The 25,685-nt window shown below is 33.9% G+C and overlaps 1 protein-coding gene across 2 annotated transcripts; it reads left to right on the top strand.

Moving 5' to 3' along the window:
• The first annotated feature begins 14,951 nt into the window (after nt 1-14,951).
• On the top strand, nt 14,952-21,964 carry LOC111410074 (putative bifunctional dihydrofolate reductase-thymidylate synthase). Of its 2 annotated transcripts, none has more exons than XM_023040242.1 (12): nt 14,952-15,227; nt 17,366-17,877; nt 17,959-18,355; nt 18,470-18,514; nt 18,615-18,680; nt 18,880-18,941; nt 19,033-19,107; nt 19,197-19,362; nt 19,482-19,605; nt 20,458-20,564; nt 21,025-21,203; nt 21,568-21,964. In XM_023040242.1, the coding sequence occupies exons 2-11, from the start codon at nt 17,450-17,452 to the stop codon at nt 21,133-21,135; spliced, it is 1,581 nt and encodes a 526-aa protein (XP_022896010.1). In that variant the 5' UTR covers nt 14,952-15,227; nt 17,366-17,449; the 3' UTR covers nt 21,136-21,203; nt 21,568-21,964. The 2 variants fall into 2 exon arrangements, with proteins under 2 accessions (XP_022896010.1, XP_022896009.1); XM_023040241.1 differs by having other exon boundaries at nt 20,434-20,564.
• The last annotated feature ends 3,721 nt before the right edge of the window (nt 21,965-25,685 follow it).

Here is a 25,685-nt window from a genome sequence, read left to right as displayed (position 1 = left end):
GGGGCGAATTGTAATTAAGACATTCAATGTCTTACCTTATCTTTTTGTAACTTCGTATTGACTTTCTCTTTGTAACCTCGTACTAATGTCAATTGGTAATTCTGAACATATTAGTAGCCATTACCATTAATGAACGATTAATTTGTCTTCTTGTGTATTTACTGACGTTGTCTTTAATCGTCAACCCCTAAACATTTAACTGCTTTATGCTAAGATTCACCCACATTTTCTCTTGGTATTTCTGTCTCTTTTCTCAAGATTTCGGGCCATTTGATTCTAGTTATTAGGCACGAATGCGGCTGTTCATATTCTGTCTCTTCACCTTCACGCCTCTATAAATGCACTTATATTCCACACTTGTCATTTTCACTTCCATTCTCTTCCTCAAAACCAATTTGCTGCTATTGTTTGGCATTTTGACAATCGATCTAAAACCTTCGTCTTTCATCGAAATGGATCATTTGATCTGCCCATTTTGCCATCTTTCTTGATGTCACCTTTGGTATGGGAGATATAGAAAATATTCTTTGGCCAGCAAAGTTCTTCCCATCGTCTCCATGTTCCTTACAAGGAGTTCGATGATGGAAGACATTTTTTAGGACGCTTGCAAGCCACCTTACTTGCTGAGAGTACTTCTCAGCCTCCTTACCCGTCATTGCAGCGATACATTTAGGAAGGCGATGTGAGGGTGTTTCTTCTTCCTTTCTGCTTGCTGAGAGTGCTTCTCGACCTCTCTGCTTGCCTTTGCAGCAGTGCGATCAAGATGGCAATCAAGGCCAGTACACCCTCTTACTCGGTGATCGATCGGGAGATTAATTTGCTCTTAATTGTAGCTTGTAGAGCATTTAGTATTTTGTATTTTGCAACTTTGTAATGAACGTTTGATGATAAAGGAATTTATTTGAATGTATTTCGCTCTGACCCTTTTAATCTATGATCGTTCAACGCGATTTGATTACGCTTTTATTTGTTCACTTTTCCATAAGGAAGGAACATATTTTTTTAAATATTTGTCATTAATGAACCTCATGTGCTTGGTGTCGTCTAAATCTTCCAAATGATAGGCTCCATTAGGCAGCGCATTATTTACTTTATATGGTCTTTCCCAATTGGGCGATCATTTGCCATATTTTGGATCTTTGCTATCCAAAGGGAATATTGTTTCCCAAACCAATTTGCCCAAGCTGAACGACTTGGCTATAATTTTTTTATTATAAAATTTAGCCATTCTTCGTTTTTGAACTTGCAATCTATCTAGGACGTCCAACTTTAATTCGTCCAACTCCAATAAGTTTTAAACTAGTGATTCGATATACTCATCGCCGCTTAACTTATGTTGCAAACACACTTTTATCGATTGCACGTTGATTTCCATAGGCAAAACGACCTCCTGTCTATAAGTAAGTTGGAAAGGAGTAATTTTGGTACTTGACCAAAGCGACGTCCTATAAGTCCATAAGGCCTTGTTTAGACATTCGTGCCAATTTCTGGCATTTTTATCTATCATTTTCGTTATGATATTTTTTAGAATCTTATTAGAAGATTCTGCTTGTCCGTTGGATTGAGCGTAATATGGTGTGGAGTTCACTAATTTAACTCCAAACTTACTCAAGAATTTATTCACTCGATCCTCATTTAAAGATGTTTCGTGATCTACCATCAAAGTTTATGGAATTCTAAACCTATAAATGATGTGATCACAGATAAATGCTATGACATTCTTTTGGGTGATCTCCTTTAAAGGTATCACTTCTACCCACTTAGTGAAATAATCAGTTGCAACTATAACAAAGGTATGTTGTTTGGACGATGGGGGATAAATCTTCCCTATCAGGTCTATCGCCCAACCCTTAAACGGTCAAAGTTTGATAATAGGTGTCATCTCTCGTGCTGGTGCCCTTTGTATTGGACCATGCTTTTGACATGCTAGACAACTCTTTGCATACTGAACGCATGATTCTCCCATCTTTGACCAAAAATATTCATTCCTAATAATTAATCATCTCATCCTTTGGCCAGCTTGATGAGCTCCACATATCCCTTCGTGCACTTCAGCCATGATCGTCCTGGCTTCTTGCAAACTTACACATTTTAGCAATATACCATCAGATCATTTCTTAAACAACTCTTTATCTATCGGTGTATAGTTTAGCAAACGCAATTTCATTTTTCTAATATCTCCTTTATTAGGTTCTTTAAGGAACCTTTTAATCTCTGCCCTCCAATCTATTGCATCTCCATTTTGTATGCAATGAATTTCAACCGTTCTCGCCCTTCTTTGGATCACGGGCAATATTGTTCCATACTCACAAGTAGACTTCCAGTTTAAAATTTTTGAGTACCCTGAGGCCATCTGAGTCAATTCGTTCGCTACGTCATTATATATCTTATTAATACATTGAAGCTCTATTTGGTTGAATTCTTCCAACAATTTTTGGGCGATTTCATGCTGACTTATAATGGAATCACTTTGACATTTAAAATCACCAATCAATTAGTGAATTACCAACCGAGAATCGCCTCTAATGATTACATTCTTTACCCCCATATCTATCATTAATTCTAGGCCCACGATTAAGGCTTCGTATTCGGCTTGATTGTTGGTGCACATCCTGTCCAAAGTGAATGCGAACTTGTAACAAATCACTAAAGAATTTATCAATGCCACTCATACCCTTGCACCTTTAGAGGTTTTTGATCCATCGAAATATAAAACCCAAGATTTTAATTCGAATGAATTGATCTCTAACTCAATTTCTTCAGGCATATCAAGGCATGGATGATCGGCCAGAAAATTAGCCAAAACCTGATTTTTAACTGCCTTTTGGGGTATGTATTGTACTTCGAATTCTAATAAAGCAAATGTCCAAAAGCCTACCCTTTAGTACAAAATAGGGCGAGAGAATATATACTTAACCAAATTTACTTTAGAAATTAAATAAACGGTTACGGACCGTAAATAAACTCTTAATTTTGTACATGTGAAATACAATGCAAGATATAATTTTTCAATGACAGAATAATTACATTCACATTTTGTTAACCGTCTACTCAAGTAATAAATCGCCCTTTCTTCACCAAATTAGTCTTCCTGCACAATCATTCCAACTATTGATTCTTCTTCAGCCGATACATACACTTTCATTGGCCGTCATTGGATTGGTGACACCAACACTGGTGGACTTGATAAATATGTCTTTAGGCTTTCAAAAACCTTTTGATACTCTTTTTTCCAGACGAATTTGTCCGGATTTTTCAACTTTAAAAGCGGCGAAAAAGCTTTAGTTCACCCTGCACAGTTAGAAATAAAGCGTCTTAAAAGTTTACTTGGCCTAGAAACCTTTGCAATTCTTTTTTGTTGCTAGGTAATTTGGCCTCTAAAATGGCCTTCGCTTTATTTTTATCAAATTCAATCCCCCTTTTGTGTACTAAGAAACAAAGAAAATTCCCTGCATTAACACCAAATACACATTTCAAGGGATTCAACTTTAGTTTATATTGCTTCATTCGCTCAAATGAACATCTTAATTGTTCAAAATGGTCTTCTTCTTTAAGGGATTTGACTACTATATCATCTACATACACTTCAATAAACTTGTCTATCATATCATGAAAAATCAAATTTATTGCCCTTTAATAAGTTGCTCCTGCATTTTTCAGGCCGAAAGGCATAACTACCCATTCAAAACATTCTAGAGACCCAGGGCATCTAAAGGCAGTTTTGTGTATATCTTTCTCAGCTATGTAAATTTGATTGTATCCTGAATACCCATCCATGAAAGAATACATCACATGTCCGACAGTTGAGTCTACTAAAGAATCTATCGTGGGCATTGATATTCATCTTTAGGTGTGGCTATGTTTAAATTCCTAAAATCTACGCACATCCTTAGTTTATCATTCTTTTTTAATACCGGCACGATATTGGACAATCATTCAACATATCTGGCCGTTCTAATAAAGCTGCTTTTAATAATCGCTCTATCTCTTCCTTAATTTCAGGGTGTACATTAGGAGCGAAACGCCTAGGAGGTTGCTTATGGGGTTTAAAATTAGGCTTGATTGGTAATCTATGTTCCACCAAATCTCTATCTAAACTAGGCATATGTTCATATTCCCAAACAAAACAATCTTTGTACTCCTTTAATAAAGTGATTAATTTATCACTAACCTCTTGATTGAGCATTTGGCTGATGAACGTTGGACGATCTTCTCCTTCATTGTCAATATTCACTTTAAGCAGGGGGTCTTGTGCTTGAGTGTATCCAGGCTTGGCGATCTTTATCACTTCGTTGTCCAGTTCCTTTGTAGGCACTTCTTCTTCTAAACAATCCACCTTGTTGACTTCTCGGCCAATACTTTGTTCCAACTCAAACACTGCCAATTTGTCCCTCAATGCTTTCAAGGCTGCTGTTTCTTTTGTTTTGTCCTTGCATTCTTTATTGAAAGCCATTAATTTGGCTTTGAAGGCCTGAATATCGGCCATTTGTCTTCGTTGCTTACAACTCATTTAAAATTTATTGATTATTCTTTTGCCAATTACTGGCTCCTCCAAGGTCACTATGTTTGGCCTCATCTGACTGAACATTTTAGTGAGTACATCCACCAAAAATGGCTCTTCACTCTGCGCGACAATCTGAGTTTCTTCTCCATCTTGGACTACTCTGACAGGTCCATAATTTCCTTCGTACATGAACATTTCCACTGAGTTTGCTTCTGGGACAAAAGGCCTATGATCGGCCTGCACCACCTCTGTTTCGCCCTTGTCATTCCAAAAAACTAGGCACCGATGGAGCGATGAAGGTATACAGCGGCTTCTGTTTATCCAATCTCTTCCTAATAACACATTGTAACTAATGGGACCATCTATTGCAAAAAAGACTGTGGTCCTAGTAATTGTTCCTATAGTTATGTCCAATGGCATAACCCTTTTGGTTGAAGTTGCTCCTCCATTGAAACTTGTGAGGATGACTTCCGTTGGGATCATATCACCTTCTGTCTTTGTGAATTTCCTCATCATCCTAGATGGAATGGTGTTTATAGCTGCTCCATTATTGACAAGCACTTTTGCCACAGGAATGCCATTAACTAGAGCTTTAACGTACAATGGCTTCAAATGTTTGGTCAATTTCATGGCTAGTCACTTAAAAATAATTTTTTCGGCAGCATCTATTTCCACTTCCCGCTTGTCTTCTTTCGAGTTATTCTTTTGTGATAAGTCAACGTGCAGCATATCACACTGAGCCTCTGTCTCCTAAATTTCCTTTTTACTGTTTTCTAATGTTTCTTCTTCAATTATCCAACATGTGGGAGGAGGCATTATTCTTGGAGGTGATCCATACTTTTCAGAGCAAGGCACTCTCTTCTTCCTTTTGGGCGTCCTGTACAGCAAGTAAAAATCGAAAGAACGTCCAGATGGTTCTCCCAATAAGTCTACTTTACGAACTCCCTCTCGATATAATTGTTTCAACAGAGTATTGTACGATACTCCTCTCCTTCTTCTTTCTGCCTCCAGATTGATTTCCTCTTCGATGTCTGTCATACCATCATCTTCTTCACCATTATAGGCCTTTTTAGAAGTTTGACCTTCTTCATATTCCAGCATGCATGCTTCCTCTTCCTTATCCTCCTTTTCTTCTTCTCCCTTCTCTTTATTCTTGAACTCATTGGCTAGTAAATAATTATTAGCCACGACAGGAGGCAACGTACCAAATTGAATAGTAAGGGGCTGATCTAGATCTTCTCCATCCCTTCTGTCTCGCTCAAACTTTTACCTCCCAGAAGAAGTCTCTGCCAATTCTTCCATAGGTTCGCCTGTACCAGTCTCTTCATCGTCTTTGAGAACATTCTGATTGGCCGCCTCGAGTAGTCTAGGTGCCTTAGGACGCAGCATTCCTTGTTATTGCCTTATCATTCGCCCATAGTTCCGTTGAAAATACCTTTGTTGGGTTCTAGTCATCTCGTTGAAAGGTATCGTCCTTCCAGCATTATACTGGAACGAATGTCATACATTTGGTTGGCGAGGTTACGGTCTGAACGTTCTTCCATTATTTACTGGGCTAAACTGCCTCTCAAAAGGCAGTCCCTTATAGAACGATGTACCCTGCTCTCTATTAGGCTAAGCGTTTGGGAAAAAACTAGGGCGATGGTGATACTGCCATATCCCTGGTTTCTCTGCATTTGCACTCACTTCTTTTTTGCATCTTGCACATAGGACGTCTTCATCCTTTTTGGGTTCCTTCCCTTTGATACGTTCAAAGACGCTGGGATGTGGTCCAACTTCTTCTTCTCCATCATCTATAACCAACTTGAATTTTGGCAACTTGCTTCTAAAACCAGACGTCACCATGTTCACTCCAAGTGGCTGTGGAAAAGGATTTTCATCCACTGCCATCTTCATTTTATTCTCGAACGTAATTCGTCCTTTTTCAATGGCATCCTATAACACATGGCGAAAAATCAAACAGTTGTTAGTTAAATGTGACCACGCATTATGCCACTTACAATATTTTTTACCCTTAATTTGTTCAGGGCTTGGCAATTTATGCTTATCGCTCAACTTTATTTGCTTATCCTTATATAATTTATCAAATATAAGGTCAGCTTTGATTACATCAAACAAGAACATTCTAGCCTTTATGTTTTCATCTTTTGTAGGCTCACCCTTACCTGACGGTCTAGGCTTAGCCATTATAGGACAAGTATATGTGTCTCCTTTAACTAATTCGGCCAAACACATTTCGGTTTGATCGTAATACTCGTTGTTAATGGTATGAACATCAAAATTTGGGTCTCTATAATAAGTCCATTTGCTAGAAATTTTCATTTGTTCTTCCTCTCTTATTAACCGTTCATACCTAATCACATTCACGCTCAATTGGAAAAGATCAGGAAATCCCTTGTCTTGGAACTTCTTCTTCAGATCAAAGCTTAGACAACTTTGAGCGATTTTGACAAACTCCTTTTCGGGCAAAGGTACAAAACATTTACTTCTTGCTGTTTTGAACCTTTGAAGCAAACCTTCTGCCCATTCGTTTGGCATTTGACGTAGATTCACCAAATTGGCCAAAGTAATTTCAGACTCAGTCTTATAAAACTGAGAGTGGAACAATTGCTCAAATTGTTGCCATGTTTGAACAGAGTTTGCTGGCAAATTGATGAACCAGGAGAAGGCTATTCCTGTTAATGAACTAGGGAACAACCTCATTTTATGGTAATCAGTTACGTCACCACTTTGCAGTGTGAATTGCCCTATGTGTTCTAGAGTAGACACCTCTCCTAAACCGGTAAACAGTGAGAATTCTAGCACTTTATACCCTCTAGACCATGGATATGCTTGGTCTACCCAATCAAGATATGATTTTGTGTAAGTCGGCCTAATGACAGGACGTACTCCAAAAGCCATCTGGTCCTGTACAATTGCCATAATCTGATTCCTCAACATGACGTTGGGGTCATATGAAATTCCTACAGGTTGGTTGACCGGTTGATTTGCTTGAGACCTGATATTTGGTCCTTGATTGGCAACAAAGTTACCATGATTTGGGCCATTGTTATCATTAGCCTGAACATTTATTCCCTCATTAACACGTGAGGTATTCTGCCCATTATTTAGGACATTATCTCTTACATTTGGATTACCCCCCAAGTTAGATGTACCAATGCCACTATTCTGATTTGGTATTGCACCACCCCCTGGTTTGAAGTAGAGGGATCAAAAGATGGTTCTACCCCTTAATTTAAACTTAGGACTGGGGGTCCTAGTTTAAAAGTGGTTTGTAAGAGGCACAACTGGCTAACAAATTTGGCTTACTAACTTATTCATTATTTCGTTTAAAGTATTCAATTGTTTGGTCATGTTGTCATAATGTGCGTTCCCATTTTGGGTAAATCTTTCCATATTATGAATATTTCGTAGATTTACCTGTTCAACGACATCTTGTGTGAGTTCTCCGAGTAATGCACACATGGTTCGAGGACTCAACTTTGTCATTGGTTCATAACAACTGTGATTGCTCTGATTCTGTCCATCTGTTCGTGGAGAGCTATGCTGCTCCTCATATCGCTTGATCACAGACTGGACTCCTCCCTGACTTGCTGCTTCCTTATCGAATTTCTGAGGCATATTGTTTCACCTTTTGTATCTTCAACACCGAACACCAATTGTCCCATTGGACGTGCCAAATTGTTTCGCGCGGGTAGTCGCTAACAATTAAAAAAGGATCAAACGATTGTGTAAGGGACAAATCTCTTGAGACAAAATCTCAAAAAGGGGTGTTTTATTAGCGATGACTTTACAATTGGAACTTAAACAGAAATGCCTCCAAGTGGCGCAAACACACGAGTACTGAAAAGAAATGTTTTAAGTTTAAACTAAGAAATTGAAATTACATATTCTCTATGTCTTTTCTTCCTTTTATATTCCCTTCATGCTCTCTTTGTGATTAACCGCTTAGAAATTGCTTAATTGCTTTATAACTGCCCACTTTCTTCATGGTGGCCAACTTATCGTGGAACTGTCATTTCTAGATGCTGTCACTACTCTTTGTTGTTCAACCGTCTTCAACTGAATTTCTTGAATCGTGGAACGTGATAAGATTACCCAATAACTGTTTCGATAACTGTACTTTTAGATAACCATAATACCTTATGTTTGCTAAGATCCTGGGCGATTCGAAGGTTTGGGCAAGAACGGGGTTACAACTCTGGGCGACTGCAAGACACTTTATTCGCTCAGATTTTGGGCGTCTTGTAAATTTGGGCGATGGTGTTACTGCGTTCGTGGGCTTACATTGCATTTATTAATAACCCTATTTGGGCCTTTATCCTGAATTGCCCAATTGGGCTCATTCTTTGAGTTATTTGAATTGGGCTGCACTTTTAGCATGTCAACAACAATATTATGACTCGACACATATAAGTAATCATAGATTGGGTGACTAAAAGGTGTGACTTTACTGTATGGATTTGCAATGTTTTATAGTATTAATTTAATGACGAATTATAAAATATTATCATCATTCAAAATTGTTTCTTATATATTGGCACTAAATTGTTGGACTTAATTGAGAGTGAAACTGTAATTTGCTTGTTATTTTCAAATTTTTGAAAAGCCGAAGTCTTGTTAGGTATTTACCATTCAACTAAGTGCACAAATATTAACATAAATACAATCGAAGTTCTAATATATTTTGATTTGTCCACAATGCAAAAAACATATAAAATTGCGTTGATACCATTTTCATTTTGTATAACAATTTCATAAATCAATGGGCTTAAATAACAAATTGATGTGTAAAATATTTTAATTTGTTGTTGAATTTCACTATAAATTATTCGACGAGTAAAGTCATATAGTCAGCCTTATAAGCTCACAATATGCCAATATAATAGAAAGAACTCAAAAATCAATCATTGTATTTATTAATATAAAAACAATCATAAAATAATGAACTAATTATAATCGGTTGTGCATTGTGTAATCCTTGATGTATATGTAACAAAGTCCTTTCTCAAATGCATCAAAAGCTCACCTAATTATTGAGGTCGAAATAGTCACTATTTAGTATATATTAAAATCAGATTTTTAGTAAATTTCAATAAAACTAGATGAAATATGTGGTTGAAAAGTTGCGGCGAATGCAATGTGTGGTTAAATTTAATTATTAACTTTGATTTAAATTAAAATTTTATACCAAATATGGGCTAAATATTATTATATATTTAAGTTATATATCAACTGAATGTAAATATTGATTTTAATGGAAAAAAATGAAAAGTCTTTTAAAAATTGGGTGAAGTAATGATAATATTTTTAATGAAATGTCAAGGACATTGAGAACCATGTTTAATATTATAAGATGTAAAATTAACTTAGGGGGTATATTCAATTGGAACTTTTGAAAATTTTAATGAATTTTTTTAAGTGATGATTTATGTGGATTTCGTGGATTTTTTTATAAATTTATATGAAATCAGTAGAAGTCTTTCGCAAACTTCTATGGACTTTCATTTTAAAGCTTTCATAGATATTTGTAAAATTTAAATGATTTTTAAAAAGTTTGATTTTAAATAGAATTCCTATGGATATAGTACAATAGTATGAAATTCTCACATACGAAGTATTAATTTCCACAATTCTCATTTCCTTTCCTCTTCCTATACAATTAAAAGAATAAAAATTTAAGACCTTAATTAAATAAATAATAAACAATGAAAAATAAATTTAATATTTAATATTATTAATATAATATACCTTTAAAGAGTAGGTAAAAAATCAATATATTTAGATTTAATTATAATATTGTCTATATAAAATTATATAATTTAATTAAAAATAGAATGGAGAAAAGTGATAGCAGTACCCATTTCCTGAGTTGAGTCAGCACCTATTTTTCACAAAAAAGGAATGACAAAAGAAAAAAAAAATATAAGAATCTAATTTAATTTCCTCTTAAAAACTAGATATAAACAATAAGAGAGAGAGAAAAATAGAAATAAATATAATCAATAAAAAAATAAATTTTATTCATAACTCTAATGTTCGGAGAAGGGAAAATGAAAGAGAATTATTATTATTATTATTATTATTAATTTTTTTTTTTTTTGTGAAAGTCTTTTAAAATCTCGTGATTAATGGAAGACATATTTTGAGATTTTATTTTATTACGATTTGTTCAAAAGTTAGCACCCCGGAGACTTTAATAAAAGTCTCTAAAAATTTGAATATCGAAAAGTTTATAGAGATTTCTAAAAAAATCTAATTGAATACATCGTGACTTATAGAGACTTTTTAAAAAAGTTATAAAAGTCTCAATTGAATACACTAAATTTTCAGAGAGTCTAAAAAATCTACATTAAATACCCCTAAACTTTTTAAATCCCAAAAAATGATTAAAAATCTTAATTGAATACACTCCCTTAATGCATTAAAAATTATGAAGATTTAAAAAGGACATAGTTGACGTAATAATGATAATAATAATAAGGAGAGAAGGAGAGGTAAGACGTGTACATGAAAGCAAGCACGAGAGCAGAGCTTCTCACTTATAGAATTGTAAATCAAATGAGGGTATAATAGACATATAACTAAATATATAAAAATGAAATTGGTATTCAAAAGTTTTTCCACAATCCATCATTTTTAAATACCAAAAATTCAATTACGTATACACTAGTCAAAGTTGAACATCCATTGGACGTTATTCTAAAATATTTTATAAATGGTGTAAAAGTAATATTTGGTACCAATTTGCCAATGAATTTGATGATTCTCGGATGAACTAAAGAAAATAAAATTTAACATAGAAATTTATGAGAAGAAAATTGTACTCAAATTTACTTTTAAAACTCAATTTCTATGATTCATAATTTTTGTAATAATGAAATGCTATAAATGAGTAATATTTCTATATTACATTTGATACATAAATTTAAACATCCAATAAAATTTATAGATGCGTGAATATGAATAAATTCATCTTTAATAACTTTAGATTCATGAAATGCAAGATTCATCAAGTGAAAAATTTATTGAATCTAGGTTAATGTGAATGTTAATTAATTGAGAATTAATAACACAAACTTCATAAGTGACAATAATTATGTAGTATTTATTATTTATCGAAAAACGAAAAGTAATGTATTATTAAAATAATTGAATTGTAGGGGTTAAAATGTCCAAAAATTGATTCTCCACTGATGTGATATTTTAATATCTTATAGACTACAGATTTAAATCACACAATATTTTAAGATTTATGTCTTTTTACCTTGAATAATGGTTTTCATTTTTTACCCTGGATAACTTGTAATATTTTTATTGCCTTATATTTTAATTTTTTTTAGTAGTTAAAGATGTTGCTTTAATTTATTTTCCTTCGACTATCGATTCAAATTCTAACAAAGTGATTTTAAAGATCTCGTTAAATTTCAACTTGAATTTAATTCTATCTTATCTATATCTTTGACCATGGCCATTTTGATTAAAAAAGCCTTTTCTCTAAAATTAAAAATCAAAAGTCAAAAGTAAAATAATTTTTAGCAAAATTATTTAGTCTCGAGGTGTCCTCACTTCAGAGATTTTTGATGAAATTTAAACATCTTTCTAAATTCAAGTGTCAAAATCTAGAAATCTTTAATTGAGAATTTAATAAATTTTAATGAAATTTTTGGAAATTTAATCCATAATTTATTAAATATTATATCAAGTGAGATTTTTTTTTTTTTTTGGAACAATTTTAACTTTACTATAATTCAATTATTTTAAGGGAAAATTGTAACAGAAGCCCCCAAACCTTTAAAACACTTGCAAACTTTCTCCAAAGTTTTGATTTGTTGTAACCGTCACCCCTAACATTTACATACGTTGCAGTGAAGGTCTTTTTGGACGGAAACCGTCCAAACACCCATCAGTTGACCATCCAAATAAAAAATTGGCCACCTTAACAAAAATAGAGGAGGATAAAATCGTCCAAACACTTAAAACACATCTTCATCTTCCTTTTTACTTGTTCGTTTCCCTCCAAATGCAGAATACAAGTACAACCGTAATAAATTGTCTGTCAGTTGTCAATTTCTCACTCTCTATCAACATCCTGAATCGAACATAAAAGAAATGGAGATGCCAGTATGCAATTGTGGAACTCGTGCCCAGATAAAGACATCGTGGACTAACTTGAACCCAAGTAGAGGATTTCTTACCTATCCATAAGGGATGGATCTACAAGGCTGTACATTCTTTCTTTGGTGGGATCTCTCAATTTATCAGAGATCGAGGGAGCTGATACCTGGTCTTCTGAGGTCGAGACAAGAGATGGGAGCTGAAATTAGGCAACTCCGTTTGAATGGAAGACTTGGTTTTGTGGGTTTGTACGTGGAACGTTTGTGAAGTAGATCTACAGTTAAATTTGCGTAGGTTTTTTGGGGTTTTTTTAGCTGGATCTGTAATCATCCTTTCTTCATGGTGTAACCTACTTCCCTTACATTAATCAAGGCTTAAATGTAGTTGCAATTTTGTGGTGTTCTATACATATTCACTGTTAACATTGACCAATTTTATTTTCGAATAAATATGCAAATATTAACATCCAAATGTTTGGTAAATGTTGCAGTGAAAGCCTCAAACGTTAGGTATATAGTGCAAATAAAGCCACTAACATTTCCAAGATCTTCCAATCCGGTTGCACCCTCAAACGTGGGCTGCAAAAACGTACCATAGACCAATTTTCGTAGTGATCCCCTTAGATGACACGCACATTCAACATCTCCGTTGTCGACTTCCTCGACTTCAGGCAAGTTCATTGTCCCTTTCTTCGCAAATCTTTCTTCTCTTCTTCCCATTAGTCGTGCGCCAGAAATTCGAAAAAAAGTAAAAAGGAAGATGAAAAGGTGTTTTAAGTGTTTGGACGATTTTACCCTCCTCTATTTTGGTTAAAAGTGGTTAATTTTTTTTTTGGCGGTCAACTGACGAGCGTTTGGAAGGTTTTCGTCCAAAAGGGCCTTCACTGCAACATATGTAAAGGTTAGAGGTAACGACTGCAACAAATAAAATATTTTATGAAAGTCTGCAAGTGTTTTAAAAGTTTGATTTTATTTAAATAGGAGGATATTTTGGTAATTGTACATTAAAAATGGTGAAAATGACGTTTTTAGCAATGAAACATTGAAATAAGGACGAAAATGCAAAAAAATGAAACGTAGTGACATTTTCCGTAATAAGTGTCAAACGTAGGGACATTTTGTACTATTAACCCAATCTTGTCTACATGAATTTGGAGTAATTTTAGATACATTTATTTATATTCATGTATCTAAAAAAATTTAATGGGTATTTAAATTAATCAATTAACAGTTAATTTTTATGTACCAAATGTAGTATAAAAATGTTGTTCATTTGTAGTATTTCATTAACAGTAAAAATTTGAATTATAGACTCTCTTAAAATTTTATTTTCCTTAGTTCGTTTGAAATTCATCAAATTCTTAAAATAAAATAGTATCAAATATTACTTTTACAGTACTTATAAAGTATCTTAAGATAATGTGCAATGCACGTTCAACTCCAACTAATAATCCTAAATGACTCCTAGCTTTATAAGAATTTCATTAATAAATGAATTTTAATAAATTATTTGGATTTCAAGTTTAAAAATACTTATAATAAGCTCTTTTGAAATTTCACAATTTTAACGAAATTCTAGCTAATTCGTGAAAATCTATTAAAATATACTAAGGGTCTGTTTGATTGCAAAAATGAAATTTGGGTGGAAAGAAAACGAATTTCAGGAAATTGAATTACGTAGAAATTGATTTATTGGGAATTGTGAATTATTGTGTTTGATTAATATAATTTTTCACGTATAAAATATTGAAATAAAAGTATTTTTGGTGTTCGTTTGATTTTGTTTTATATGAAAATTGTCAATTAAAGAGATATAATTGATTGGTATTGGGGATGAAATTTGTTTCCATTGCAAAAAAAAAAAATTCAAGAAAATCATCTATTTTTTGGTGTTCGTTTGGTTTTATTTTACATAAAAATTGTCAATTAACGGGAAATATTTTTTTACAATAATTTTTAGAATTTATTTCCATTGAAAAAGAAAAAAAGAAAAAAAAAGTCAACAGTAACCGAAAAAATCAATTCCCACCCAAGAAAAATGCAGCTCCCAAGAAATCCAAGAATTTATATTCCATGGAAAATAAACCCCTATCAAATACATCAAAGTTGACAAATGCTACCCAAATTCTATTTTCCATGGAAATGTTTTGACAATCAAACGGTGTCTAAAATTCACTCAAATTTATTCAAAATTCGTCAAAATCTATGTTTGAAAAATTGCAGTTTCAGTCCTAAACTTTTATAAATAAAGCACATCTATCCATAATAAAATGTTTTATAAAGCGGACAGACATTGCCCGATTGCCGTGACGGCACTCCGCTTTAACCGCGAATTTGGATTTTTTCTGTTTTTTTTTTTTTTTTTTTTCTCTCTCTCTCTAAACTTTTCTTCACCTTTCAAAACCGCTCTTTCAACTCTGCCTTTATTTTTCACTCCCCCTCTCTCACTCTTCTCATTTTCCCCTCAAAAACTCCGCCAATACAATGCTTTAACCCTTGAAAAATATCTCAATATAAGCTCAATTTTCCTTTTCACTCTCTAACTCTCAATTTTTGGTTGAACAATTGTCAAGATTCGGTACATTTCACGCTTCCGTCTCCGATCGGTAGTTTCTCTCTGCATTTTGTTCCTACAGTTTGTGTTATATTATTTAATTTTCAATTCAAATTTTTTCTGTTGTATTATCATTAATTTTTGAGGTTTTTTGTGCGATCAAGTTGATTATTTTGGTCAAATTGTCTATTTGTATTCTCGATTTTGGATTTTGAAATTCTGTGTGTTTGAAGTAGAATTACTGGCAATATGATAATGTTACTATGTGAGAGATGATGATGACGACGAAGACGATTTAAGTTAATATTTAGAAGGTGAAGATTGTGTTTCGTTGAGATGGCGTAATAGATAACGACAATGTTTGGTATGTAGTCAAAAAATGGATGTGACGCCCTAACTCCCCTCCCCAGCGGCCAAAGAAAAATGAAAAATGAAAAACAAAATAGAGAGACATGAAATACTTGATGCTCTGTGATTTATTTAGTTATTTCATTTGTTGCCGCCTTAATTATTAGTAAAGTAAGAAATACTGGCTAGTTACATTTTCTTATTTGTTGGCATCACCAGCATGTGAACACCGGTTTTTGGTTCTTTTGTTTTTTACATTTTTCGACCAAGATATAACTAGAAAGAAGTGATAGGCATATAATTGTGGGAGGAATCATAGAATATGTGTGAGTTGTGACAGTTACTTGTGCTTGTTACTGAATTTCTTGAGCATGTGATTTTTGTTGATTCCGAAGTAAATATATTATGGCAAGCTGTCAACTTCACCTTTCAAAAGACCCCACTTGCACTGTAAATTGTTTGGACTTAGATTATAGTAGCTTTATTTGACTGTCTTAATACAAGCTTTCAGAGGGCCAGGGACTTAAACTCATTATTCATTAGTTCATTTCCTATTTGTTTATCTTCTTTTTCCTGTGTTTTAAAATTATTTTTCCGTCCTTTTATTGTATTTCTGTCCTTTTTCCTTTTGAATGCATGCATGCACATGCTTATAAGCATGTAGCTATGGTCCAATGTCTTCATTTGGACTTCTTTGGGTTGCTTTGTGCTTTTTGTTAATAATATATTTGCTATAGAAATTCTTAACACAAGAAAATTATCTTTACTTTCTAGAATCTACTTAAATGTAGGACATCTTTAAATTTTTCTGCTAATTACTTTTCCCCATTTATTGTTTGCTTTAATCGTGTCATCGGTACTGGGAGATGGTGAAAAGGTATTGAATGCCCTTTGATAACATATCAGATATCTATTGATTTTCTTATGTAGAAGGATTTTAATATTATTTTTTTTTCTGGGCCTCAGCAGCTTTTGAAATGGTTTGGAACAACACAGTTAAAATCAACCGTTACAAGAATGATTTAATGAGCTAGTAAACCAAATTCTACAAGCTTGAATAGTCAGTTGCTATCATTTACATCTTTTTAATTATCATAAAAATATTTAAAGATGTAGGATTATCATACATGCGTCTTTATGATCCCATGCTTCATTAATTTCCTAGTTAAGATGGCTCATCTAGACTCTTTTTAAGGAAAGAGAACTTGAGATGGAGTGGTAATTATTTTAATATGTTGACTATCCTGCCATTGTCACCTCTTGCCCTTTTCCCATTTAGTTCTCCACGTAGTGTTCTATTTAGCAGTAAAGCTGTTGGACACATTCCATGCATTCAACTTTCTTACAATTGCAGTCTTGTGATATTTTGCTTAGGAAATCAATATCTTGCTATTTAGCAACTTTTATATATTTTCCAGCAGTTTGCGCTTTAAAGTTTTTCCTCTGGCGTGTCATCATTTTATTTATTTATATTTCTTGATAGACAGGGATCTAGTGAAACAATTGTCTTCATGTCTTTAAAATCAAATCAACAAAGGCAACTCCATTTTAACTTTTGTAATAAAATTAATGTCCAAACATGCCAAGTATAAGTAGTTCTTAATTCTATCATTTTTTTTTGGAAATGAAATAGCAGTTCCTCGTTCTCTTAAATGATTATATCTTGATTAAATTGTATGTTACTAGCCATTTTCTTTGGCTCTATGATAGTTTTATTTCACATTCGCTTCTCTTGTAGATTGATGGTTTAGGATTCCATTGCATCCACATTTATTGTTGCAGGAGTTTTATGTTCAATTGCTCATTTTGCTTAGCCCTATTATACGTTCCTTCTGTTTCCAGGCCAGTTGCTTTGGCAAGATCAGGTTGTGTGGAATTCGTTTCTACCCTGCATCTTCAGAGCTTTTTAGGACTTCTTATTCAGTCATGGCTGCTGACTCGGATGTTGGCCTTTCTAATGGAAAAGTTAATGACCATGTTGATCCTCAGAGGACTTACCAAGTTGTTGTTGCTGCAACTCAAAGTATGGGTATTGGTAAGAATGGGAAAGTTCCATGGAGATTGCATTCTGATCTCAAGTTTTTCAAAGATGTTACTGTGACCACCTCAGATTCATCAAAGAAGAATGCTGTTATAATGGGTAGAAAAACTTGGGAAAGTGTTCCCCTCGAGCATCGTCCTCTTCCAGGTCGGCTCAATGTAGTCCTGACTCGTTCAGGAAGTTTTGATATTGCAACTGCTGAGAATGTTGTGATGTGTGGAAGCATGAATTCTGCTTTGGAACTGTTAGCGGGATCTCCTTATTGCCTGTCAATTGAAAAAGTATTTGTTATAGGAGGTGGAGAAATTCTAAAGTGAGTGAATCTGTTTGTTTACTATGTCATTCAGTGTTGGTCGAGCTTATTTTTGCCTCAAACCCTTTTTTGTTTCTGCAGGGAAACCCTCAATGCACCTGGATGTGATGCTATTCACATTACAGAAATTGAGGGAAACATTGAATGCGACACTTTCATCCCAGCTATTAATAATTCTGTATTTCAGCCATGGTACACATCTTTTCCATTGGTTGAGAATAAAATTCGATATTCATTCACCACTTATGTCCGGGTGAGGAATTCAGTAGTTGCAGACTGTAATCCACCAAATGATGTGACTCATAGTGGCCCTGGTTCTGCTAGGATTGGGTACAAAACATTCACTTTTTTACCTAAAATGATTTTTGAGAGACATGAAGAATACAAGTATCTGAGACTTGTTGAAGACATTATTTCTAATGGCACCTTAAAGGATGATAGGACAGGGACTGGAACTCTGTCAATATTTGGCTATCAGGTATTGCAATTTTACATTATGCCAGGCTGGTAGATTCTTGCTTTTAAAATTTTATCCCGGACTGCTTTTATGATATTAATGATGACTTGATGTTCTCTTTCGCTTTTTTCACAGATGAGGTTCAATCTTCGAAAATCTTTTCCGCTCCTTACAACGAAGGTATGTTCTAGAATATCTTAAAAATTGCATAGTGGACTAAAATGAATGGACCTTCTTTCCTTATCACTCGATGTTCATGTAATCCTCACCTATTTCACAGAAGGTTTTTTGGCGAGGTGTCGTTGAGGAACTTTTGTGGTTTTTAAGTGGTTCAACAAATGCTAAGGTGATTTTTTTTTCTTTTCATTTTAATGTTTGGATAGTTCAGGTTGTATTCCCTATCCCGCTTTTTTTTACTCTTAGACTTTATTATGTTGTGTGGGCAGATACTACAGTGCATGCTTGATTTGTTATTTATCAATTTGGTGGTTTATTTAGCTTTCACATTTAGCATCTTATGTTCTGATACACTTCTAATAATACAGGTTCTACAAGAAAAGGGGATTCATATATGGGATGGCAATGCATCTAGAGATTACCTTGACAGGCAATTTCATGTTTTTTACTTCATTACTGGGCCTGATATTCTTTTGAAGCAATTCAATAAAAGTTTAGGAACTTATTTTTTTGTACTTCAGCATTGGTTTGACTGAGAGGGAAGAGGGTGACTTGGGACCAGTATATGGGTTCCAATGGAGACACTTTGGTGCTAGGTTGGTGAATCTTTTATGAGGTGCTGATTCATATCGTGCTTACTTTGAAAGCATAACTTCAATGTCACCTGGTTGAATTTTGATCACAGGTATACTGACATGCAAGCTGACTATACTGGCCAAGGATTCGATCAGCTGATGGATGTTATCAACAAAATAAAAAACAATCCTAATGATAGGCGGATTATACTTTCTGCTTGGAATCCTTCTGATCTCAAATTGATGGCACTTCCACCTTGTCACATGTTTGCACAAGTCAGTATAAAGAACTGTTTTTCAAAGCATATGCTTGAAGATGTTACAATGAAAGTTGTTTTCAATGCTTCCCAATATATTCTCGTCTTCAGGTGTTCTTTTCATATTTCCTTTTGCAGTTTTATGTGGCCAGTGGGGAGTTATCTTGTCAAATGTATCAACGCTCAGCTGATATGGGTCTTGGAGTGCCATTTAACATTGCATCATATGCCTTGTTGACATGCATGATTGCTCATGTTTGTGGTATGCTTTCACAGAAAATTTATGTTTACCATCTATTATTGTTGACGATTGAGTGAGTGTAGTTTTTTATGTTTTGCGATTTTGAAGTGTTATTTCTTATATTTTGGCTATGTATTCTTTCACCCACAATAATGCTCATAAATAACGAAATATGTTAATGGTGTTACAGTGAGTATGGAGTCATAACTGAACAGTGATGTCCCAAGATCTAGAGACCGAAAAAGACACTGAGAATACTAGGTGCTAGTTTTCTGCAAATCACATTAATTTTGTCAAAAGTCCGAACCATGATTAATGCAACTACCTTGGAATTGATTTTATAAGTTGTTTAATTCCAAGCCGTTATATCATACGTATTGTAAGCTTTGAATGTACATCTGCCCATTTACCCCAACGGCTTTCTATCACGTCTCCTAAGATTCGAACCTAAGACCTCTGCCTATAAATTTGGACAGTACATATGATATAATGGCTTGGGAACATAGGCCTGATTGTTAAAACTTTTCTTCTTGCAATTTTCTCTTTGTGCCTTTTGCCAAATTGTAGGAAATAAGGTTTTAGGTGTTGCTATTGTTGTATTCTTTGGATATTCATATATGTATTCTCCAGATACTCGAGAATTAATATATATTATTTTCCTGAGTAGGTAGAATTTAGAATGGTAACAAGGATTTGCATCAATGCACGGGGATGAAACTGTTTGTTGCTTGCCTTGTGCAACATCAGACATAATCATTGTTTGTGAACATCCCTGCATGTTTAAGTATTTGCCAGTATTCAACATCAACATTTATATTTGCCTACTCGCTGTCTGTTGATTACCTTCAGACTCAATGTCGAAATCCATTACAGATCTTTCTCCAGGCGACTTTGTCCATGTGATTGGGGACGCTCATATTTATCGCACTCATATTAGACCTCTGCAGGACCAGCTTCAGAAAAAACCTAGACCTTTTCCAGTGAGTATCATCTGTGTATAGATGGCTGTTTAGAAATTAAGAAGGGAATGTGAATCATAATTTTACTGACCTCCCTTAACTCTTCAACCCCCTCCTTAAATTTGACATTCTGTTTTTGGGTCTTTTTGTTGTGGTGGGGGGTGGGGGGGGGGGTTGAAGTTCTTCGATGTTCGTGAATATGACATGTTACTGCATGTTTGGATAAGCTTAAAAAGTAAACTTATAAGTGAATAACTAGTTTTGAAATAAACAATTTTTTTTCCCCCTAAATTGACTAACTTATCTTGAACATTAAGGCAAAAGTTACTACCAAAAGAAGCAACTTTTTTTTACTTAAAAGTAAGGCAAAAGTAATTTGTCCAAATATTTTTGGTGAGAAAAGTTACTTTGTTTAAAGCTTAGCCAAACATGCTCAACGTCTTTCACTTCTCTTGATCTAACTGATAATAAAAATGAGCAGATGCTGAAGATCAATTCTGAGAAGAAGGATATTGATTCCTTTGACGCTGCTGATTTCGAGCTTATTGGGTATGATCCTCATGAGAAAATAGAAATGAAAATGGCAGTATAGACTTGCTGGTTTTCTTAACAAGTGAGAAAGGAAGCATATTGAAAATGTTCTTTCATCTTAATTTTGAGGCAAGTTCTCTATTTCTGCTTATAATTTGTATCATTTGAAAGCGCTTTTCTGAGCCAAAAATTTCCACTTGGTGCTGGTTTATGTTTTTTTATTTTTGATTAACTAGTATAAACCACGTTTTCAAATAACAATATTAAAAAGTTCACCTTGGAGTTGACATTTAGACGTGTAAAGTGTGCGTTGAAAGTATTATGTACATCAAACTTACTAATGCATGTTTAGTGCATACTATTGGATAAGACTGAACACTATTGTAGACAAATTTAATTTCTTTTTCATATTTAATAATGTCGAGTCTAACCTACCAAACACAACATTAATGAATTATTAATTACGATAATTTTTCTCTTCCAAATATTGCAGGTAATGCTGGTATTGACAATTACAACTAAAGAATTACAAAATGGCTGTGCTAAACTACTAAATATCTAGAAGCTTACTGTCCTTAGTTTCATGTAGAACTGGTGTTTTTGAGGTGATTTCAGGTCATAGAATCGACTTGATTTTTCTCTCTTTTTGTTGTGATGTTGGAAGAGTACTTCCCTTTCTTTTTCTCTAATAATAGTCGTACTGTTTTTTGAGGTTTTCTTCAACGCCATCCATTTGGTTGCTATATTATATGCAGCGAGGAAAAATTTGTCCCGAGTGACATGTTTCTCACCGAAACCTGCAATTTTATCAGGATGGATTTATTAAGGTGTATTCAATTGGAACTTTTGAATACTTTGATGGATTTCTTTTAAGTGATGATTTTTGTGAATTTTGTGGATATTTTACAGATTTGTATGGAATTAGTGGAAGTTTTTCGTAGACTTCTGTGGATTTTTATTTTAAAATTTTTATAAACTTTTGTGGAATTCGAAAGATTTTTGAAAACTTTCATTTGAAATAGAATTTACGTGGATCTAGTGTAAAGTTCTTACATACGAGAGGTGTTAGTTTCCAAAATTCCTCTTTTCCTTTACCTATTTCTTCCTATATATATATGAGCCGTGCCACTGCAACAGGAGGCTCTGATCGAACCCCACAAATAGGAGGGAGGCCCCATGTTTTCTTGCGGGACCCACCCCCATTAGGGGCTTCTGTCAAGGAGGCGGTCAGCTTTCCTATTACATGATCAAAATTCTATATATATAAGTATCGTTTGGTACACATTAATGTAAAAATGAGAATGAAAAATATAGTCGTTACGGATCCCACACAAGAAATAAAAAGTCAAATATGGTGGCTTGATGTGATGGATAACAGTCATATTTTTCATTTTAATGGACGAATAATGGAAAACGAACGGGAGCATAAATTTTAATAATAAATTTTTCATATAAAATTTTATACTTTAATAAAAAAATAGATATTTTTCAAACAAAAATGAATAATAATAATAAAAAAAAAGCTACAAGAATTTAAATTATTTTTTTCATTGAAAAATAGAGATAGATGATAAGAGAGAAAGAAATATAAATAGAATATAATCAACAGAAAAAAATAAATTTTAATCATACATGTCCATAGAAAGTTAAAGAAAAAAAAAAGAATTTGTGTTTTTGTTTTTTGTGAAAATCTCTCAAAATCTCGTGATTAATGAGAGACAAATTTTATGATTTTATACGAGTATTTTCTGCTTAGAAGTTTATAATCCAAATATTTTTATAAAATTATCTAGAAGTCATTAAAATTTAATACTCTTAGATTTATAGAGACTTATAAATTTTTTTAATTGAATACAATGTAGTTTTTAGAGACTTTTTAAAAATTTATAAAAGTCTTAATTGAATATATCGTGACTTTTAGAGAGTTTCAAAAAGTCTTGTAGGAACAAGGATCGTTTTCGAAACAACAAAAATCGCAAAGAACTAAGATCAAATATGTAAATCTGAACTTAAAGCAGTAAGAACACAAAGCGATTTTTCAGCCGAAACCCCGAGGTTCAGCGATTGGTTAGATCGCCTAATCCCCGTTGAGCATCCACAAGGGAATAAGCTCGAATCCACTAAATCAAACGGTCAAATACAGCAAATGTATCAAGAACACACCGGAACACAAAGTTCCAATCACAGCACCACAAATCTCTCAGTACATAAACGAACTCACACAAGAGTTCAAAAATTAACTCTCACTCAAAGATCTACAAACAGATCACAAGAAAAAATCTACAAATTACAGAGAGAACACGAAGGGTAAAGGAGACGGCTGTGAGAGAGAGAAAAATGAAAAGTGTGTTGACTCATATCTCAAACCCTAGTAACAATAATAATTTGATTCACGCAAATCAGATCCAACGGTCCACATTGCACCACGTGTCACAGATCAGGGGTAAGTTGCTATTTTAATTCACAAAACACGCTTTTATCATTTAACAACCAATTCCAGATCCTTCTCGCCGTTGGGCTTGAACCGGGTTAGGTAAGTTGGGCTGGACCATCACATTGATAAAACAGCAACCCAATAACACTAACAATCTCCACCTTTGCTATTTTTGTGCATCTCTAATAGTGGATTCAAACTTACTTCTCATTTCACTTGCTCTTATTACCTGTAAAAACAAAATAAAGGAATCAGTCTTCTTCAAGATTAATCAGTCTTAAAGAATCAACAAATTTAGTGATAGGGATTACCTTAGTTCCAGCATCTGCTGGATTTACTTTAGTAGGTATTTTGATTAATCTAATATCACCCCTATCAATGATATCTCTAATGAAATGGAACTTTACATCTATATGCTTAGATCTATCATGCAAAATAGGATTTTTACTTAGAAAAATAGTGCTTTGGTTATCTGAACACAGCTCCACCTGACTTTCTATAAGTCCTAATTCACTAAGTAAACCCTTCAGCCACAAGCCCTCTTTAACTGCTTCAGTTGCAGCTATGTACTCAGTCTCGGTTGAGGACAATGCAACTAATTTTTGAAGTTGGGATTTCCAGCTAATGCATGTGTCATTTATGACATAAAAGTATGCAGTTGTAGACTTCCTATTGTCTGGGTTTCCAGCAAAATCTGAATCTACGTACCCCTTAAGTTTAAGTCCATTTTTATTTGTTTTGAACAATAAACCTAAGTTACATGTTCCTTTTAAATACTTAATCAGACTTTTCATGCATTGCCAATGTATTTCACCTGGGTTACTCATAAACCTACTTAATACACTCACAGCATAAGCAATATCAGGTCTAGAGCATACCATAACATACATCACAGATCCAACAGCATTAGAGTATGGAACATTCATCATTCTTTTATGTTCCTCTTCAGTTTTAGGTGATTGATCAACAGACAATTTCATTCCAGCAGATAAAGGCAAAGAGACAGGCTTAGATTCATGAAGGGAAAATCTTTTAACAACCTTATCAATGTAAAATTTTTGTGATAGAAACAACTTTCCATTTTTCCTATCTCTTTTTATTTTCATGCCCAATATCTTTCTAGCTGATCCTAAATCTTTCATCTCAAATTCAGATTTCAGATTTTCTTTAATAGAGTTAATTGCATCAGGATTATGACCAGCAATGAGCATATCATCAACATATAACAACAGATAGAAAAGATCAGACTCATTTTCTTTCTTATAATAGAAACAGGGATCATAATCAGATTTCTTGAAGTTCAGGCCTTGTATAAAGTAGTCAAATCTTTTATACCATTGCCTAGGGGCCTGTTTCAGGCCATACAATGATTTTTTCAGGAGACACACTAAGTTTCCCTTACCAGACACTTCAAACCCTCTTGGTTGAGTTATATGTATGGTTTCATCTAAAGAACCATACAAGAAGGCAGTTTTCACATCAAGTTGTTCTAATTCCAAGTCAAATTGTGTCACTATAGCAAGTAGGACTCTAATGGATGTATATTTAACAACTGGTGAAAATATTTCGTTGTAATCTATCCCTTCCCTTTGATTAAAGCCTTTGGCTACTAATCTAGCTTTGTATCTTTTATCATTTGCCTTAGTCTCACCCTCTTTAATCTTATAAATCCATTTACAGTCAATTAATTTGCAATCTCTGGTTTTTTCTACTAGAATCCAGGTTTCATTCTTAAGGAGTGAGTTCATTTCATCTTCCATTGCGGCAATCCACTTAGAGGATTCCTTGGAAGAAACAGCCTCTTCATAAGAGGCAGGTTCTAATTCAACCAAGTCAGAATTAGACTGATCAGATGCAAACTCGGCATACTGATACCTAGACGGAGGTCTGATTTGTCTCCTTTCTCTATCTCTAGCTAGATGGTAGCCTGCAGGTTAGGTGCAAGCTCCAGATTTTCTTCATCTTGAATTATTTCAACATCAGAATCATTTTGGGATAATATCTGATGTGGCTCCACCTCAAACTGAGCCTGGTCATCAGCATTGTGGTTGTCAATATTAATTTATGTGGCAATGAATTCATCATTCCCCAATTTTTCAACAAATTTGTCACTAAGACAAAGGAATTCATTTTCATTAAAGATAACAGATCTGCTTGTTATCACCTTATAACCCCAT

The sequence above is a fragment of the Olea europaea genome, chromosome 15, assembly GCF_002742605.1.
Source record: "Olea europaea var. sylvestris chromosome 15, O_europaea_v1, whole genome shotgun sequence".
NCBI classification, from domain to species: domain Eukaryota; kingdom Viridiplantae; phylum Streptophyta; class Magnoliopsida; order Lamiales; family Oleaceae; genus Olea; species Olea europaea.
The sequence above is the reverse complement of the archived record's forward strand: the minus strand, read 5'-3'. Positions and strand labels throughout refer to the sequence as shown.

Excerpts from the sequence above, each read along its gene's own strand:
- LOC111410074 (XM_023040241.1), top strand. The coding sequence starts at position 17,450 with ATGGCTGCTGACTCGGATGTTGGCCTTTCTAATGGAAAAGTTAATGAC. Across the intron at positions 18,681-18,879 it reads GTGGTTCAACAAATGCTAAG|GTTCTACAAGAAAAGGGGAT; the intron begins GTGATTTTTTTT and ends CTAATAATACAG. Across the intron at positions 18,942-19,032 it reads TCTAGAGATTACCTTGACAG|CATTGGTTTGACTGAGAGGG; the intron begins GCAATTTCATGT and ends TTTGTACTTCAG.